General features: G+C 44.8%; 1 protein-coding gene across 2 annotated transcripts in view; it reads right to left on the bottom strand.

Annotated features, from left to right (window-relative positions):
• NIBAN1 (niban apoptosis regulator 1) overlaps window positions 1–20,543 on the bottom strand; it is a 317,062-nt gene that overhangs the window by 160,221 nt on the left and 136,298 nt on the right. For both annotated transcript variants that reach the window (XM_069231510.1, XM_069231511.1), the window contains exon 4: window positions 18,662–18,776. In XM_069231510.1, the coding sequence (XP_069087611.1) occupies window positions 18,662–18,776 (115 nt within the window). The remainder of the gene's footprint in view (window positions 1–18,661; window positions 18,777–20,543) is intronic.

Raw genomic sequence — 20,543 nt, 5'->3', positions numbered from 1 at the left:
CTGGTCAGGAACCCTGCTACAAATGTTTTCTAAAACATCTGTACAGATATGATGTAACACAAAGACAACTACAAATTGCAACCTACACAATATATTCATTTGGCATCATGTTCTACTATGGTGGCCATGGATTCTTACAGTCAGACCCAAACAACAATATTTGAGCTTCAACTAAACATGGATACAGCATGCAGTGGGTCCTTCTGAGGCAAATGACCGCTATATATTGGACAAATGTTTTGAAGCACGATTAAGGTAGGATTGAAAAATGCCTAGCAACTTAAACTTTGAGTAATCTAGAAGTCAATAACATAACCTACACTGTAGTCCACACAACAGACCAAGATTCGGGTGGAACAAGGTTATAAGATGTCCATTGTAAATCAAAGATGACCAGATGTAGCTTATTTCTTAAGGTTACCAACAAAAAAATTACATGCAGTCAACACACTGTGAACCACAATGTAAAGACAACCGACTATACATTTCAAATCCACAAGGGTTCGGTTGGAAGGTGGCAACAGCCACCCCATTTACTGAATATCCCTGTGAGGATTACACACTACCTCCCAACCTCAGGTCGATGGGCTCATGAGGTCATGTAACTTGCAAAATGTAATACTATCTATATACACAGTAACAAAACATAAATGGAGTTTAATGACCTAACTAGTGCTTACTTTGGAAGCCTAGAATGACTATAATTCTCGTCGAGCCTGCTGTGGTAAAATGTTTGGGAAATAAAGCATAGACAGCCTACACAAATACAATAAAAATACCCACAGGTAAGCCCACTGTACTACCTTAAATATCAATTCAATACCATGCCCACCATCGCTAACAGAAAACAGACCTAGAGGGATTTTGCAGTATCCAGTACGTCAATACTTTGTGGCAGTCTTTGCTATAGTAAGGCCGACACCTCAATTGCTACTTAAAAAAACAATCACACAAACGTGTTCAGGCGGATGGTCTTGAAAAAAGTCTGTTAGAGGTTTTTGTGGGTCCCGAGTCAAAGTACATGCACGGCCCCACTTCGTCAGTTTATGCAAGAAGGCATTATCCCTTAATTCTAAATAGTACAAAAAATGACCTTTGAGGAAAAGAAAAAAAAAAAGCAACCCCATATCTCACAAGCTACAGTAGAGGAACGTGGTGCATAATGCTTCCTCTCTTACCCCACCATAACTTTGAGGTGACCCTGGTTTGCAATAGTAACACACAGTGGAAACTACAAAGAGTGCAAATACTATATACAGGCACCTCAGTGGCTGTAACCCACAGGAGTTTAAATGTAACTCAACGAAACTAGGACAAAGATAGAATGAGGGACTTGTACTGCACAATTTCCCCCTCTTAGGAGGTAGCTACTATCGGACTAATGTCTGGTGATTTGCAGTTGTGTCAATGCTCCACATATAGTTTGCCTGCAGTCTGTGAAAGTCATTTTGTGTATGCATAACCTCATTTGTATGCAGTACTTCGGAACGTTGAGGTCACAGTGACTAGAGGTTTCCACGGTCGGACCTACCAGGATTTTAGAGCTTCGGTTGCCTAACTGTGTGGCCAAAAAATGCAAAAGTTGCGCTATTTTTGCAGTAGGCACTAAATGTGCCTGTCACAAAAATACAGCACGTCCCATGCTCTGCCACTACTGGAGACTGTGCTATGTCTCAATCTGTGATCTGTCAGCTCCAGCAGCACAGCGCCTGGAACAGGAGGGTGTCTGGTACCGGAGAGTGCAGATTGCAATATGAAACCTCTGCTCTCTGGCATCAGACAATCTGCGTCCTCTTGCAGTGCGCAGGGCAGCAGTAGATGGGGAGAGGGGTGTGTGGACAGGAGCTGGGGAGAGTCGTGTAGAAGAGACTTTTTCGGGGGTGGTGGCCACAGGAGGATGGGGGCACAATAGACTCGGGGGGTAGAGGGAGAATCCATGGGGTAAGCAGGGGTTGGGAGGACAGAGAAGTAATGGGAGAGGTGTCATTGGAGAGATGGGGGAGAGAGAGAGCAGCAGAGGTAAGGGGGCCAGGTGAGGGAGAGGAGTGACAAAGTGCAGTAGAGGGTTTGGGGCAGGAGTGAGGTCGATGAGTTTTCAGAGTCGGCAGGGAGCACTCTAAAACATGTGAGGTGGGCCTCAAGCTAATTGCACAGAAGAGGGCTCTGTGTATTTACACAAGGCAGATGACAGAGAAAACACCTCAACACCTCTGCTAGCCTGAGGTTCAGCCTCCTTTTATTACGTAAGCAGCAACGCAGAACCAATAAAGAGAGGGTCAATGTCTCTTTGTTTTTTAGGTCTAGCCTAGCAGGGCACATTCGCTGCTATCTTGACATGCTGTAATCTACTCTGTGGGCTTTACCCACACCCTTCTCACGCCCATCACTTTCATTAGTTCCTTGGCCTGCCTTTCAAAATTCTCTTGATTTCGTAGGTAATTGCTTCAGGATTGTCCCGCCATGAGGCTGTTTTGCTACCGCCTTGGAGACTGACCCTGTGACATGGATTATTGCATGATCGGCCATATACCTTAGTGTGGCGCACTAGTTTTGCCTCTCTGCTTTGCTCTCAGTGGCCGTATGTTGTTCCTTCCTCTTCCTTGTTTTTGGGCCTGCTGCTGTTTCTTTGCGGTGTCTGCACCCAAAGGCTTCAAGCTGGGGGAGAGGGGTCTATTTTTTTTGTTTTTTGAAGTTTCATATAGTGCTAACTCCATTGGAAGAGCACTTTACATGAGTCCCACTTACCTACATGTTTAACAGTTTATAAATATATAAACTGGTGCATTTTAAACAGAAAAAACACAGAAATCCTCAACGCGGCTCTCCCAGCACAGCGGGAGAGTCAATACTACAATATTCACTGCACTCTAAAAAAAACTCACCCCATAATGCTTTTGCAGGGCATTGCTTTTACAAAACATTTTTGTCCATAACTCAGCCTGTGGTGGTCCTACAACAATGGGACCACCACCAAAACGTTCAACATGATGTACTCTTTCTGTCTAGGTCATTTCTGGGTCCCCACACTAGGTTCGGGGGGGGGAATAATAACCTCTCCCACCATTCAGTGTCTTTTTAAGCTCTCTCGTGGCTTGAACTTTTGTTTTTTCAGCTGGGAGTAGTTTGTGTTTTAAGGGCCTTGCTTGTAATATTAATGCAGTAGGCCTACTAGGCCTGAAAATATGTAAGGCTCTATGCCCTCTAGGGGCTTAATATATGGTTATACTTTATTACATGCTGCCATTTTGTTTTCATGTGGTTATGCTCTCTAGGGGGCTGACTATATGGTTACATGACAATGTTTCTTACAAATGCTATTTTTACTATGGTGCCCTCTAAGGGCTGTTCTGAGCATTGCAGTCCAATGCCAAGTGCATGAAGGAGTGCACAAACACAAAGTTTATTTCTGATAAAGGTTTTTATTGGGTTACATGATGATTCTAGTTTTTATTGATCTCTCCTTATTGCAATTATGACCATGATTAATGCCAACGTAACATCCTTATTGAACTATGACTGCTTGAACGCTCTTGATATGTTTGGGGGGCCCTTATAGGGGGTCACCAGTGGTTACACAATGTCAGCTATGGTATGTTCCATCTGCCAGTGTAATGTACTGCATGGGTAAATACTTATAAGGTCCCAAAGACAAGACCTATTGGCTATGACAATGTTTGTTTTTGCTTTTTTTTTTTTTAAACATAATTTATTGCGGGCACTTTTGAAAAACTTGCAGGACTTTTACAAAAATGGCCATTCTACTACTGTTTTACAGATAGCAAAATTGCTATATTATGGGGAGAGGGGTCTGTCTACCTCATACATATACCAAGTTTGCAGAGAGAGAGCGTGTATTCCATAAATGCAGGTCTGGAATAGGTTTCAGGCAGTTCTGACTTTTGCCTAGTCCTCCTCAAATGGTTCCAACCAGTTATTTTTCCTCAAACAGGAAGGAGTACTAAAGCTGGGAACTCCAGGAGATCCAAAACAAAGGCACAAAAGAGGGAGAGGCTTCCTTGATCAGCTGTGCCTTAACCTGTTGAGTGTAAGACATCTGAAGGCCGCTGATGTATCAGATGATGCCCTAGAGGCGCGGCTGATGATCCCTATACTTGTATGGATCAACAGGATTACCCAAATCCTAGAGAAGATGCGCTTCTCAAGAACCTCCATGGAGGCTACAATAGATGATGTGGCTATACAGGTAGGCTTAATTCAAAAGGACCAAAAGAATCTGCTTAAGTGGATGACTTAGCTATAACTGCTGCACCCCAGTCTATGGACCTTCAACACGCGCAGGAGCTCTCAGATCTACTTTGTGTCCTGGAGATACCAGCAGAAGACACAGGGGCTGAACGCGGCACAATAACATTTGCTTGGTGGCCCTTCCGGAAGACGTGGAGAAGCAGTACATGGTGGTCTACCTGCAAATGTGATTGGCAGAGACAGTGGCACCCCAGGAGTAGTCTACTTTTTTCTCCCTCGAATGGACGCACTGTGTTCGGGAAAGAGCCCCACCCCCTGAGCTCCATGCACACTGGTGGTGGCCAGGGTCCTGCACTTTCGGGACTGGTACGCCATACTTCGAGTGGCATTGCAAGCAGGCCACTTTGTGGTGGACAATAACAAAGTTCTAATTTTCCTGGATTCTACCTTGGCCGTTCAGAGACCCAGAACCTCATTCCGCAGCTTGGAACAGCGACTCCAGGGCTGGGGCTGAAGTTCGCTCTGCTGTGTCTGAGCAGGCTCCAGATCACCCTCAGGGGCAGATCCTTCTTTTTCACAGACCTAACAGAGGCCTGTGAATGGGCCAAGGAATGGGCCAAGGCCCATGGCACATCCTCTCAGAATAGGACCTCACAGGAGTAGTCGCAGTGCTCCAGAATTTCACAGTGCTGGAGGTGCAGATGACAAAAGGGGCCAGAGCACCAGATGATCTAGACTTCTAGTAAGTCCCACGGGGAGACTGACAATGCTTCAGTGCTCTTGGTAGCACCGGCGTTTTGGGAACCCCTAACCTTCTTTGCATCAGAGGTCAAAAATGACCTGGACACCAGAGTACTCCTCAGCAGCTCAGACCATGAACTGCAAGGACTTCTGAGAGTTACCTTGCAAACCGCTGAAGATCTGATATGAACTGGACTAAGGCAGGGTTCTAGACATTGGGTCACAGATCTGAATACATTCAATTACTTTAAGACTGCCTGGCCACCTTACGGCCACGGGCTGTCTTAAACACTCGCCCCACATAAGATTGGCTACCTTGCCACAGGTGCATGACTCACCAGCCTCTGGACCTGGAAGGGCAGTCAGGCCCGTACATGTTGACTACACGAGCAGTGCCTCTACCACCACCCCAAGAGACCACTGTTCTTTTTGAGGTTTCCTTGTTCCCTGTTTACTTTCTAAAGTACGATGAGGGCCTGCCACATCGTGCTCTTTTTTTCCCTGTATCTACTGACCTTTTTTTCTTTTTGATCCCTCATCGAGGAGTATCCCCCTCCCTCTTTTTTTCTATCTGTGCTCAACAGTCATGCTATGATTGGGTGGGTATGGGTTTAGACTCGGTCAAGGGAGGGAAGTTCTTGTTGGGCTTACTCTTGTTTGTTGTTTATGCCCTGCTCATGGATGACGTAATGCTAACTCAGTTACTGGGAGGACTGGTGGGACCAGGTGCGCACACAGGGATGCCACATTGGATGGAAGGCCAGCCATATAACTGGCTGAAGACAGGGAGCACATGAACATTTGCAAGACACACCCCAACTGCCGCAATGTGCACTGTGACATGCCACACCAATTTTAAGCTTATCACATGGAATATCAAGGGGATTGGTCAACCAACCAAGCGCCTTCACATCCGTTCTTATTTAGTAAGGCGCAACACCCACATCGTAGGAGAAGCATCTCACAGAGAGGAAGAGATAACAGCTGTATTCCCATTGGAGGGATCAGCTCTTCTACAGCATGTTCTTGGTGTATGCTAGAGGAGAGTTGAAATGGGTGGTGCCAGGGGTGACGTTCCATCCAAACTAGCTAGACTGCTCCCCGATAAACATACTGGGGCTATACTCCTTGAATACTGATCAGGCAATGTATTTACAGTCTTTGACAGACCTCTTGGAGTGGGCCCTGATGAGCCCCTTATAGTGGAAGGCAACTTCAATTGTGTAGTGGACACCACGCTGGACAGATCCACCCTCCTCTGCGGGGAGCGCTTGTGCTCAAGGCATCTGAAAAGATGTCTACCTGGATCCAAAACTGGCACTTGCTTGACATGTGGAGTCAGGTTCACCCCCTAGACTGTGACTATTCTCCCTTCTCCCAAATGCACGCTCTACAAACCAGGATAAACTAGTTTATAACCTCCAGACACTTAGCAGAGCAACATACAGTGTTCAATACTTAGCCATGATGTGTTTGGATCATTGCCTGCTTTTGCTGTCCCTATGGTTGGGTCCTTCGGGGACTCACACATCACCCACCCCCGGCACCTTCAATGCTCCATGCTGGAGAACACCACATTCTGAGACACAGTGAAGGAAAAAAACACTACTTTGAAGCAAACGCAGGCTTGGCCCCCTCGCCACTGGTGGTGTGAGATTCTCTTTATACTGTACATTAAAAGGGCTCTGCATTAAAACCTTCTTCGGGGTACGAGCTTAATGTAGCTAGACTGTATGGAGACCGACTTCTGGTGCATGGAGCTTCTGATGTGGGAATGCATCTCACTCTAGACTAACAGCAGTGTGAACATGACGACATGAGCTCCAGACTATTCCTACATGACTACCAGTAGCACGTGTCACAGTGGTACGCGGAGAGGGGATCAGGCTGGACGCCTGCTTGTGGGTCTCCTGCAGGCAGGCAATGGATGTCCTGCAGTCACGGCTGTCCAGGACCTGCAGAGTCACTGAGTGTACTCGCAGGTGGATATTGAAGCGTTCTCAGTATATTACTAGGTCCTTTACGAACTGGTGCCCGAGGCATGCAAAGACCAATTGACTTACTTTCTAGTTGAAGCGCCTCTGACCACATTGACTCCAGAGTACACGGTCCCATAATGGAGCACGAGATAGCAATGACTATTAAACAGTTGGCAACAGGTAAAAACACTCAGCAGCGACAACGACTCCTGGAATTCAATAAGTGTTTTCGGACAGACTAATTTATAAAAACCTGGCCTATGCATTTGTGGCGGCAAGCAGGACAACTACCAGAGTCCTCGTGAGAAGCCCTCATTGTCATGATCCCTAAACTAAGAGAGGACCCACTCGACAGAGGTGCATATTGGCCCTCGTCCCTCCACAGCCTGGACTGCAAAATCCTGGGGAAAATTATTCACAAATGTATCTATTCCTGCTTGCTAACTCTGAATTACCCGGACCACAGAAGTTTAATTACAGGGAGGAACGAACAAATGACGGCTCTTACACATCCTTGACGGATTGCAAGTGGACCTCCCCCGAACTGTGGTGATTTCCGTAGACATAGAGAAGGCCCTTGATAGCCTCTCATGGATGTATCTTGTTTCGGTTCTCTGTCGTATGGGGCTGGGGAGGAGCTTCTGGCCTGGTTCCAAATGCTGCATGTGGCTCCACTGGCGCGGGTGTGGATAGGGCAGGAGCACTTACAGCAATGGCGGATTCACCAGGGCACACATCAGTGTTTCCCGTTATCGCCTTTAATATTTGGCTTCGCCATTAAGCCTCTGGCTTGCAAGATGTAAAGCTTAGCTGGGGGCATGGATGGAGAGTGGTGGGCGGGGTTTCAACAATATCTCACTTTACATAATTGATATCCTGATTTTATCTATACAATGACGCGTCAAATCTGGCGCCAGTCCTGGGGCTCTTCATCTCATTGGCACAGTCTCTGGAATCCGCATGAATAAAACGGACATAATTTGTTTTCCTCTGACGGACCAGTGTGGAACATTCCTGCTGGGGCCTGGGCCACAGGAGATCACGATCGCATCACATACTTTTTGATATCTGGGAATCAGTAAATATTGAAACCCTGCAGGACATACATAAGGGCAAATGGACAGGGGAAGAGGCTTGTTACGTGCATTGTCAGCCTTTTGCCAGATGCTGCTGCTGTCACCTAAGATGGTGTATCTTACACTACTTCGATATGTATTTGCCAGTGTTCCCTGATGCTCCCAAGAGCCGTGCTCTGAGAACTATGGGAATGACTTTCTGACCCATTATGGGAATAAGGCAGGCACTGTTTGATGCTGGAAAGACTGTGTCTACCCTTATGGGTGGGGGCGGGAGGGTTAGCCTGGGCCCCCCCGGACTATGAGTTGCACTACTTAGCGGGACTGCTAGAGTGGCTGCTGACGTGGATCACCCCAGAAACACCACCTGAGGCACAGTATCAGATGCCCTGAGTGAAGCGGATGTGTGTACTATACGACATGCTAGGAACTACCCTCTGAGGGGGAGCACTCCTGCTTTGGGTGGCCCAGTTTTGCTGGTCATGCTACCTCTGTGCTAACCAGCTCTCCCTCTATGGTGCCAACCAGAATGGGACCCTAAGGTCGACTGTTCACAGATAGGACCTCCCTTCACTTTGATGAGCTACAAGAACTTTATGGCATCCCAGTTTAACAGTTTGACACATGCAGCACTCAGAAGGGAGATTGGCTCTCTAGTTGGGTTACCCTGCACCACACCTAACACCAATCCAGAATTACACACACTACTGATGTGGAGCCCCACAAGGCACAGGATCACTAATGTGTATGCGGCACTGAATCAGGTGGTAGGACCAACATTGATCGGATTGAAAGATCGCTGGAGCCAGGACTTGCCGCTGGATCTTACTGATGCAGACTGGAATAGAAATCTGAGTCAATACTGCAGGTCTTGAGAAATGCCTGGTTGAAACTACTGAAGTTCAATTATGTTCACTTCATCTACTTGAACCTTATGCGGCTACACAAGACGTTCGAAACTGTGCCACATACAGGGCCCAGATGCATCAAGGAACATGCAGACTTCTATCACATGCCATGGCAGGGCACAACACTGTGCACATTTTGGACCAAGCTTTGAGACTACCTCACAGGTGTTACTGGAAGACACTATACTAATACCACCAAAACATGCCTGTTGAGCCTAATGCCAGACCAAAAATGGAAAAGGAAGAGTCCAAGCTCATGGAAATTGTGCTCGCATTGGTACAGCGAGTGATCGCAATACACTGGAAGGAGGCCTCGCACCTCTAGTGGTTGCCTGGCAGCAGGAATAGCAGCTTTGGGCACAACTTCGACAGCAGGCTTGGGGAGGTGGATATAATATTTTTGGCACTGGATCCTGATGCCGACTTATGGCCACTGTGATGGCTGGCTGACTGGTGGGAGTATTGAGGTTTTGCTGGGTCGTCCATTCCAACAACATCACGGATGCTGTCATCGCCCCTGGGTTAAATTGCTCACAATGCCTCGCGCACTTCCCTTTCCTACCATGCTTAGAGTGGAAGATGCAGTTGCCTATAGGGGATCCTCCAGACCCTTCACCACCCATCCCCAGCTAGCCACTCACAATGCTGTGTTATTCACCCCCACTACATTGATACACTATCTTCTTCTCATTGTCTGACTTCCACCCTACCTGTGTTCTGAGTTGTGAGCTGTATGCTCCACAAGGTCCTGTGTTTGCCTTGTCATTAAACTGGATTGATATCTTTCATGGTATGAAAAATGTTCAATAAAGAGCAATAAAAAAAAAACTAACTACAACAAAGTAAATACAAACATATCTATCAACATTAATACAGGCAATAAAAAAATAAGATTATATAATGTAGACCACGAAGATAAAGAGATCCAAAAATATCAACCTACCAATATAAAAACGTTCCTAATGCTACATCCAGAAACCTGCTTTCTAATAAGCTAGGGTTGGAGTTAGAATAGTAGTTCAGGAGATTTCCTCTGTTTCCAGGTGCCCGGTCATCACTTTGTGAACCCCACCTACTGATGTATGGCCCTGATTGTTGTTTGTTTAAGGCCTCGAGGGCTGGGAAGCAGAGGAACAAATATGTTCTTGTTAAGTTTGATAAAAACAAATTCAGAATAAGAACGAAGAAGTCTCTCACAAAACGTTAAAATATATTTTGTTCGGACGTTACTTCCACCTAAATATAATTGTTGCCCCTTGTTTTCCTCTTTTCCATAATTCCAAATTCCAAACTCATTTATGAGTAGGGGAAGAAATACTCATGAATGCCTTTGTGAATTGGCCCCAAAACAATTCAAATGAGACTGCTCAAGGAACATTCATATGCAATTAGCACAAAGAGAATGTACTGTCTCTCCTTGCACTTTTACTAATAGTGAGTTTAACATTTCAGGGACCATTAAGACATGCATTTAAAGATACGCGAGGTAGTCCTCCAGTAGTACTGCTTCCATACTCTTAAATGTCTTGGTGAATTAGCTGCATAATGTTGAGAAGAGTTGCACAAGAAACCAAATTCCAGAAAAGAGGAGGTGCTTTGTAGTGTGCTGATATGTATCTTGTTGAAATACTGTACCAATATGCATTGGTGTTACTTTGAGTTTATTTCAGAATGCTTGTGTGTCATATGAAGTTCTGCACTCCTGGTAGAACTTCATCTCTGGTTGCCAGGTGAATAGTCAGTTTCCACTGACCCTTCACCTGAGCAGGTGGTCCTTAGCCCTGGATCCCTTCTTTTGGACTAATGGAATGAACCTCTTAAATTCACCTCTACTGTTTCCTGTCTCGGTCATTTCGCCTACCCCAATAATACATGCTTGTCAACTTTTGTGGATTCAGGTTCCAAGGCCATGGTGACTGCTCTGTTGAAATGGCTGTAAACTGCGTTGAAATATTTAAAAGGCTCCACACAGCCATGCAAAACATCCTGGAACGCGAACGATGCCATCTTGGCATCTGAGAACCCTCACGTGGTGTCACAGGTCCTTTGTAACATGAGACTCCTAAATAAATCCCCTGTGCACAGGTGTTGCAGATTGATAAAGTTTCCAAAGACTGTTCCACTGAAGTGATTTCCAGGTCCCTGTGACCTATATACTAGGCAAACAGATATTCCCCGAGCCATGGAAGAATAAAAGCATTTTTTGGAAACATAGATGACGGGAAGGTGTGGGGGCACGATCATTAAAAAGAATAAAAACTTTTTTCTTTGTAGATAGCAGCCTTGGTGCCACCATTTCACCGGTGGTATAAGCCAGTGCTTAATTTGGGGGAAAAACATAGGTTCCAGAGCCCAGGTATTGCTCAGGAGGCCGCTTCTGTCTGTACTACCAAATGGATCTGCTATCGTTTCCACACGCCAGTGGGAACACTCCTCAATAAGCATCACACTTCTAAAAATGTGATAATTTGGACCCTTTAATGCTACCTAAAGCTGTAAGAATGTTATAGATGTGCTAGATTTATTTTTTAAATGTACATATGATTGATAAACTGGTGTGTTCTGCTCAAATATAGAAAGACAGCACCACTCTGTGGTAGACTGTTGAACAAAAGTGCCAGTGGTAAGAACTAAACAGAGGTGCCAAACACCAGCAACCACTGGCACAAGTTAATCACTGGTCTAAGGACTGTACAATGTGATATAGAAGGTCATGTTGAAGTGGGCGGCAGTGGCACATCTGGAAAAAAGGCCAATTTTCTGTCTGCTCACCACTGCATTTTTCCATTTTGAGTGTGGTAGTAGGCAAAGTTCCCAAAGATGAACAAGTTGACTGCTGTCTCTGCCTTCGGGAACCACCCCTTTGGGGTCTTGACACCAATAGGATAGCATTGGAAGGGCTAGCCGATTAAGGGCCACATAGATTTCCAGTTGTATGACATTCAGGGTAAACAAATATATCTTCTGCAGATGCTGTACCTAATGAGTTACCTTACCGGCTGCTAATTATCAAGTATATCATATCTCCATCCATCCGTTTTATGCCTGCCAACAGCTTATTTTCACATTAAAGCCCTGCACCGGTGAAGCAAAAATACATGTTAAATAGAGTGTTAAATACTCCTCTTCTAAGTACCTCAAATGATTATGTTTGAAGCTAGAATGGCCCAGGGCAGTGGTGTTACACCCAGAGTATGAGCTAACCAATATTAACACCTCACTATTGGCCTTCAGCTATTATAAGCCAGTTTCCAGGATATGGACGATATTGTGAGACTTCTCACTCTCTAAAAAAGATTAACAATTTATTAAAGGCGGGACCACACCAAGGCATTCTTATGTCAACATTATCCAGGTAAATTAGACTGACCAATCACCACAAGGAAAACTCCCAGGTAAATCCAGAACTGCAGCATTGTCTTAAAAGGCAAGCTGAAGGAAATGCAGCCCTTTGGCATATAATCTGCAAGCCCACTAGAGATCCTGGACACAAAACTCTAACTTAGATGGAACACAGTATAGCCAAAGGGCCAATTTGTCCAAGATCAGGGTAGATAATGCCCGCTTATACAAGGCCATTGGATGCCTTGTGACCGCAGGTTACGGTTCAGGGCTGCAAGGATTTTTACCTGCATCCCCACTTTGCGACTGTACCGAATTACTGCTGAAGGCCTAAAAATGCATGGGAAAGAAAAAAATATATAATTCTGTCTGTTTGGGGTCGCTCTCAAGTTTTACAGAAAGCTGGCCCTTCGGATGGTTCTGGTTCTTTGGCAGTGTCTTAAACTCTGTAATTGGTAACTCTCCCAAGAAGTCAGCTGAATTTCAACAAGACCAGTGTAAAGAAGATGTTTACCAGGGAGAAGACCTTTGCTGGTGCAGTTTCTCAAAAGCTAGGAACAACTCCTGGATTGCGGCGATATCATTATGAGTGAAACCCTACTGAAAAAGGAGGAAGCCAAGTTGGCCAACTAGTCCCCTGATCAGGATAAAGACCTGTACACAACCCAGCTGACTCAAGTTCTGCGTCGATGTTGCTCGAGAGTGTGAATCACCTAAGAGCCATGAGGTCCTTGCAGATAACCTGGCTAGAATTGTTAAGAATGGGCCAAGCATCCCCAGAGATTGAGAAACTGCAGACACAGTACTCGGGACATCATCTGTGATGGAACCAGTATCTTCCCCTAATCTCCCTGGTCTACAGTTCTGTTGGCATGTGACTCCATCCATTCTATTGGACACAGACATTATTCCTCTTGGGTTTGGATCCTGCTCACCCTAAATATGGAACTGTTCAATCCATGTCTCTAGCTAGTATGGGTGAGGACATAATATCTTTTAAACGCGCAGTTGAGCTCTAATCCTAAACTCCATTGTCCAGCTGACAATAGACCAGAATAAGGTGCCCCCGGCTGCATCCATAATGGCCCTTTTCAAGATACAGATACCTAGAAAATTGGTGTCCCTCTGTGAGTACTAGTACATGCCAGATTTTGTCCCCCTTAGCGAACTATAAAAACAGTGACAGCATCTGGGCCCTTAACTTGTGCTAACCTGAACTTGGTCCTGCTGGAAACAGATTACTAGCCGCCATTATCCCTACTACTGAGACACAAACTAATGGAAAGGCTGCTAGTGCCCCCAGTGGACTATTTGTAATGGGTGGATTTGTTTTCCTCTTACTGCGTATTTAGCACGGTTTTACTGGGAACTCTGGAAGAGGGTCCCAAAGCTACTGTGTTGCCCAACCTTGCATTCAGAGATGCAGAGACTCTGAACTAGAGACGACAAATTATACCTAGACCACAGCATTGACTCAGTTTGGCACATTAGTCCTATTGACTTAAGAAAACATAGTGAGTCCACTGGGCTCGGCGAGTCCTCGGGTGCCAGCTGGCTGGTGACCTATTTAAACACATCAGCAAGAGATTTATGATGAGCTACAGTGACAGTTTAGTCACAGAACAGGTCCCAAAATCAAGGCGGAGTCTCAGGTTTACCATCACGTCTCTCCTCAAGAAAAGCTGATCATCGAACATCACACCATGCAAGGTTTCCAAAATGGTGCCAAAACCCTAAATACACAATGTTTTGTGCTTTGTAAGAGGGAGGGTGCAATGTAGTGTACTGCATCTAGTGAAGTATTGTGAATATAGAATGGGGAAAAGCACAATTTCTGTGCACAGGAAGGGGGCATGAAATGTGCTAGAGAAAGCCTGGATAACGGCCCCGGGCAGAAAACATCTAGAAAAGGACTAGAAAGAGAAGCATAAGTAATATGTATGAGGGGCACGGATAATGTGCTTTAGAGTGGAAGGAATGGTGAATCAATGTACATAGGTAAAGGAATCTTGAATACTGTGCATGAGAAGGAAGAAAGCATGAATGATTTGCATGAGAAAGTGGGAATCTTGAAAAGTGTATGAGAAAGAGAAGCATGAATAATTTGCATGGGAAGGACAAGCATGAATTATGTGGGGATGCAGGCGCATGAATAAGGTGCATGGGGAGACGAGCATAAATTATGTGCTGATGGGGGAACATGAATAATGTGTACGGGGAGGATAGAAAAATGAACATATGGAAGGATACATTTATGATATGCATCTGAAGGTTGAAGTTTCAGCAATGGTAATGGAAAGCATTAATAGTGTCCATGAGGAGATGGAAACCATGGATGTGCATGAGGAGAAGCAAGAATAATGCGCTTATGTTAGAAGTATGAATAATATACACGCGGTAGTGAAAACTCAACATATGGAAGGAAAACATTATTGATAAACCTAAAAAAGGGAAGCATGAAAAACGAGCCTGAGAAGTGGGGAGTATGTATAATGTGCATGAGGAGGTGGAAAGCAGGAATACTTTGCACGAGACGGTGGAAAGCCTGAATAATGTCTATTAGGGCGGGGAAGCATGATTAATATGCATACAGGACTTAAGTAAGTGAAAAAGCATGAGCGGGAAGAGCAGAAATATTGTCCTTGAGGGCGATGGATGCATTAATAATGTGACAGAAGAAGATGAGATGCCTGAAGGAAGACCCAGGGAGAAGGCGTAACAATAGACTGTCTGCCTTCTGTAAACCTGTAACACGCCCCTTGGACTTTCTCCAAGTGAAAAAACTCTCTGTACAGATCTGAGTTGTTAACAAGGACACGGAGTACACACCAATACCTCATGCCTTGCTAGCACATGACAGCTGGATGAAAAGTGTTTAATCTTGTCAGTGAACAGCTAGAACTGAACTATAATGACCAGCTTAATTACTAGTGGTGGTGTGCCCAAGTGGGCGGTTGTGAGGAACCTCAGCAAAATGGGTTTCTTTTCATCACGAGGGTCTGGAGGACAGCTGCCATCTTGCTGCTTTTTTTTTTTTTAATTGGCATGGTCTGTATGTTTAAGTAGAAGCTGGTATAAAGATTGGGGGAAAAACAGTGAAATCCAATATAATTTCACTTCTGAAACATAAAACAAAAGCAGCAACTACATGAAGAAGTCAGTTAAAATGTCTTTGAGAGTGATCTAAATCCTTTAAGAATGGTTAATAAATCAAAACGAGTGATACTTGCCACGTTATAAAAGCATTCTGACAATTTTACAGCAATTACTTTTCAGCTTTTGGCTGTTCCAGAACAGGAAAACATAAATAAAAAAGCCAGTATTTTTGCCAAAGGAAGGTGGCAACCCTAGTCTGGAGTCATGTTGCATGAACTTCCTGTAAGGTCTATGGATCCTGAGCAGTGGTCCTTCTGCCGTATGAGCCTGCACAATCTCTCATACTGTGCTGTCTATGGACTGATATTGTGAGGTGTACATCGTTTTTAATTTTACACTTCCACATAAATTCTCAAGCACAGGAGTTATAATGTACTTGGAAGAGGCAACATGGTAAATGAGAGACGTGGGATGCAGAAATGAAGAAAGCTGCTATATACATTTAGAAGCACGAAAAGACACGCCAAAGGTATTTATTGTTGTTTTGAACTACCTGTAAAACCTACTACTTTTTAGCTATTTGTTGGTGAAACTCTGCTGAAATATGCCATTTTCTGCATAATTTGTTCCACGTTATCTTGGAAACAGTGAACTACCGACACCTCTGGTGAAGAAGAGGAATGCTTTGCACTTCAAGAAAGCATTTGAATATTTCATGAGTGCTCCTTCAGAATCTAAAACGTTTATGCAAATGTATGTGGAAAATGTGCTGTACACTGCACTATTTGTCCTTATTTAAAAATATATATATTCTGGGGAGAATGAATCCCACTCCCAACTTCGTGAACCCCTAATCCAAATCCCTCTAGAAGAGATCTGGTTTGCTTACGTGTCATATTGCTTGCTCACACTATCAGAGACCATTCACATGACATCAGATTCGATCCCGTTCCAGTTGGAACACTCCAGCCTCAAATCCCAAGCCAGAACTTCTCTAGATAGGAACATAGCAACCCCATTTCAGTTCTGCCTATTTGGACCTCTTCAGAGAGGTCAGTGCCTAATTTGTAAATAAAAACATGCCGGTGTCCAAAGCCCTCCTCCTAAACACACGGCAATTGCGATTAAACGTGAGAACACAGAATATAGAGGCAGGGTAATTCTGAAGCCATCTGGGCCTCTTCAATCCATTTAAAGCCACTCCCTGCCCCTTCAGCTCGCTCTTACAGCTTTCTGCTTTTTCCCATTGTGACGCTTTTTCGTCTTTCTCTGTCTTTCCCATTTGAAGACTAAGCGCCGGCCCTCTAAAATAACTGCCGGTGTTTAGCACCGGAAACAACAAGCACAAATTAAGCACTGAGAGAGGTGGAGCTTGAGTTTAATAGTGGAGAGCCCGGGACCCACATCCGGGCATACCTGCTGAACTCAAGGCATCTCACCTACTCGTGAAATAGACAGCAACTATATGGCATTGGCAGCTCACGGAAAGTGACTGCTGCCACTCTTATCTCATGCTTATGCCACTGTGGGCTTTTGAGGCCAGTCAGTGGAAAGAGGTAGGTGAGTGGGATAAGAGAGCAGTAATGCAAAAAGTAGACATTTATACTGGATATGGACAGGCTTCTAGAGTTGCCGGGTGATATCAACCTTATCTGTTTTCTTGTATAGGGTAAAACATGGTACCTTGGATTCACGTCAGTCTTCAATGTCATATGGTGTAGGCATGTGAGCAGCTGTGAATGGCAGGTGAAGGGGCACCTTAGGGTTGAGTGGTACACACAGCATGGCAGGATGGCTTTCCGGTGAAGGGTCTGGTTTGCCACTCCAGATTGAGTGAAGCCCCAACTTTAAGAGTGAAGGCTAGCATACTAGAAAGTTTATCATGACTTTTCTGGGAGTTTCTGTGGGTCAGCACGAGGACCGGATTCGAAATGAAAAATTAGCCCTGGCAAAAAAAATTAAAAAAAATAAAACCCACACTGCAGAGAGTTTCATCATTTATGTTGTCTACATAATAGAGAATTAACAATAATATGTACACACGTATATAGTAGTTCTCAGTGGTGTGCAGAACAACTGCACACCCATTTTGTGAGTCCCACTGGCCCCTCTGCAAACTAAACTATCTATTGGCATGTGGAAAGAGCAGGAAAGCATTTGTCCCAACAGCTGTGCATGTGCAGGAGTTGAATAAGTGCAAATTCTTCTCTCTGAACTCTGCAGAGTGGGAAAGAAATGCCAGTCTGTGAAAACCTGTTTCCAGCACCTACTTCATAGAGCATGTGCGCTCTTACACAGCCCTGGATAGGACAGAACAGATCTGCACTGTGGCAGCCAGGAGAAAGTAAGCATGGTATACGAATGGCTGACTGTGCATGCCCTAAGTGCCAAATGAAAAACAACAAAGAATGCAACAGCGTTTATTGGAGTGAAGGGTATTGTTTGCAGGCTATTAGGGTGCAGGTTGGGACAATTGCTCATATGGAGGTTAAAGGTTTTCGCAGGACAGATCAGGCATTGCTTCAGAGGAGGTTGGGGCAGTGAATGAGTAATGTGTTGCGGCACTGATAACTGTGTACTTCAGGGTCCATCGTCTGATATGCTGCAAATAGTACACTGGCCTGTTATGTCATAGCGTGGGTAGGCATGTATGCTGCACCATACTCAGCTTTATCTGTTGAAGCCCATTCCCATGTATGCTGGAGCCCCTTGGTCGATTATGCTGTGCCACCTTTGGTTATTCATACTGCAGCACAATTGACCATGTAGCCTATAGCACACTTGGCCAAGGAAACAGTTTCATTAATGTCACGGCACCGATGGCCATGTAAAGCTGTGGCCATCAATAACTGTGTATTTTGCTGCACCAAAGGCCCTCCATATCATTCACTAATGCTCATGCATGCTCGTGCCCACAGAAACGATGTGCAGAATTCGAAGCTGGGCAAAGACCCTGGATCAAGACAGTTGCACCTACCTCAGAACAAGAAACCTTGCTATGAGAGGACCAGTAATCGAAGTATAATGCAGTGCCCACAAGGTCTGAAATGATGAAATCCCACACAGAGAGCTATGAAACCGAGCAATGATGGGCATCCTGAGATATTAGTTAAAGAGACCTTTTCTCATCATTAAATGATAGTTGCGTAGTCTGAAATATTTTCAGTTGGCTGGATGCAGCACCTAGAGGCGAATTATTTTGTAGTGTATGCTACCGAATGTCAATCTCTCATTACTTTGTTTATTCATTCGCACATCCATCCAGCCACAAGATGTGCATTAACCCCTCAAGGTCTCTTCTCTAAACACTCACCAATAGGATCTGGGAACTGCTTGTCCGATATTGCATTGTATTCTTCTTCTGATGTCAGTACCTTGCCTCCAGTGGGCAAAATCCTATTTTTTGGGTTTGCGCCTTTCTGGTAGGTCTGAAACAGAGAAGAGAAAGAGAGATGGGTGATAAAATCATTATTCAATTATAGCCTAAGCCACAGTACAGGCCATGAGTGTTAGCCTAGAAACGAGGTATAAGAGTTGGGCAAGTCCCCTCTGTTCCCTTTATCCACCTTTGACACATGCCCAGAATTAAGAACCTAAGCAACAGATCTCCAATGGACTCTTCTAGGCATCTCCCTCCAAAACATACAGAGTAGTCCCAATAAGTGAACTCATTTTCTGCACAATGGGGCAAAACGTTATGTGAAATTACATTTTATGATATTTTGTAGGAGATCAAATGGTTGCTGGTAAGCATCACTCACTACTACTACTATGCAGCAATGTAAACTAATTCAGCCGTATAGCACAAAAATACACAGAGATCCTGAAAGAACATATGTTCAGATACAAAATACAAAAGGTAGTGTAAAAAATGAAACTCTAGATATGTTCCACAATGTGTGTGTATGGGGGGGAGAGGGGGTGGTACCATAATTTCAAAAACATTTGCTCCTGCGAGGAGTAAAATTTACAGAGTGGTGGCATTTCCATATTTATGTATTCTACCACAGAACTTCAGAGGGTATTAAACATGATTTTTTGAAAAATCCACTCAGCTGAGAAATTCCATGAAAAGTCTACTCGGCAGATACAATTGCCATCTGCAATATGGACTAGGTTTCCCTAAGAGGACATGAGACCTCTCCTCCGTTTGCATCAAAGACCCCGACCGAACGGGTAACATGAATTAGGCTCGTTTACCAGACTGGAGACCTATTCCAGAATTGTATGAAAGTTCTGGAAGAAAACACGACCACCAACCAGAAGGACTCTGCAGATCACACTGACCCCGACAAGAAAGAAGCTGCGCCAGCGTAAGGCTTCAGAGGAAACTTGATCTGAACTGAACCTGGCATACTGAACTTTCCAGAAGATGATTAAAACGCCATTCACCAGTGAATAAGGGGTAGAGCGTGGGCATACTGTGTGCCGCTCGCCATGTGTTCGGTCATGCAATGGGGAACGGGAAATGCCGATTTAAAAAAGCTAAACTAACGGCACGCTGCTCAAGGGACTCGAACCGGAAAGCAGTTCTAAGCCAACTCTGCAGGTTAGAAGAATGCATGACCCGTCATGACTAGCGTTTTCAGAGGAATGCCTAGCTCATTTGGTTTACATCTGGATAGATCCCTTTTATATCTTCATGTACCCAAAATAAGTTCCACCCTGTTGTACAGCATGGATGGGCTGTATGAGACCCACATCGCTCACATGTAATCATCACCCGAGTTCAGTTCATCAGTACCGGCTATGCATGTAGGTATGGTAGTCATCATGGCACAAACCGCGATTACAAAGCAAGGAAGGGCTGCGCATCTGTGGTTCAAGACAGGGAGTCAATGAAAGCATGGATAGAAGTGGGAGTAAAGTGAAGCGAGATCACTTGTGGGTCATACGCGTGCTTCCACAAATCAAGCATTACTTCAATAACCTATGTATTACAGCTACAGCATTCCAATTATCAAATCTCAAACCATAATGGAAATGGCAGCATTTTTGATGGGGAGCAGCAGGATGAAAGCTCTTCTGACTTCAAAGCCATTTCAAACTGTGCCACAGTTTATGTGACAGCAGTTCACGGGCACCAACAGCTGGCACTGTTTTTTGACACCCCATGTTCTGGTTGTGAGGTGTCGGCAACTATGTAATGTGTGGCGCTTTCAAAAAGTCAGCCCCTGGTGAAAGTTGGAGGTGGT

This window comes from Pleurodeles waltl, chromosome 4_2 (genome assembly GCF_031143425.1).
Source record: "Pleurodeles waltl isolate 20211129_DDA chromosome 4_2, aPleWal1.hap1.20221129, whole genome shotgun sequence".
In the NCBI taxonomy this organism is placed as follows: Eukaryota; Metazoa; Chordata; class Amphibia; order Caudata; family Salamandridae; genus Pleurodeles; species Pleurodeles waltl.
Note: the sequence above shows the minus strand (reverse complement) of the source record. Positions and strands in the feature narration are given on the sequence as shown.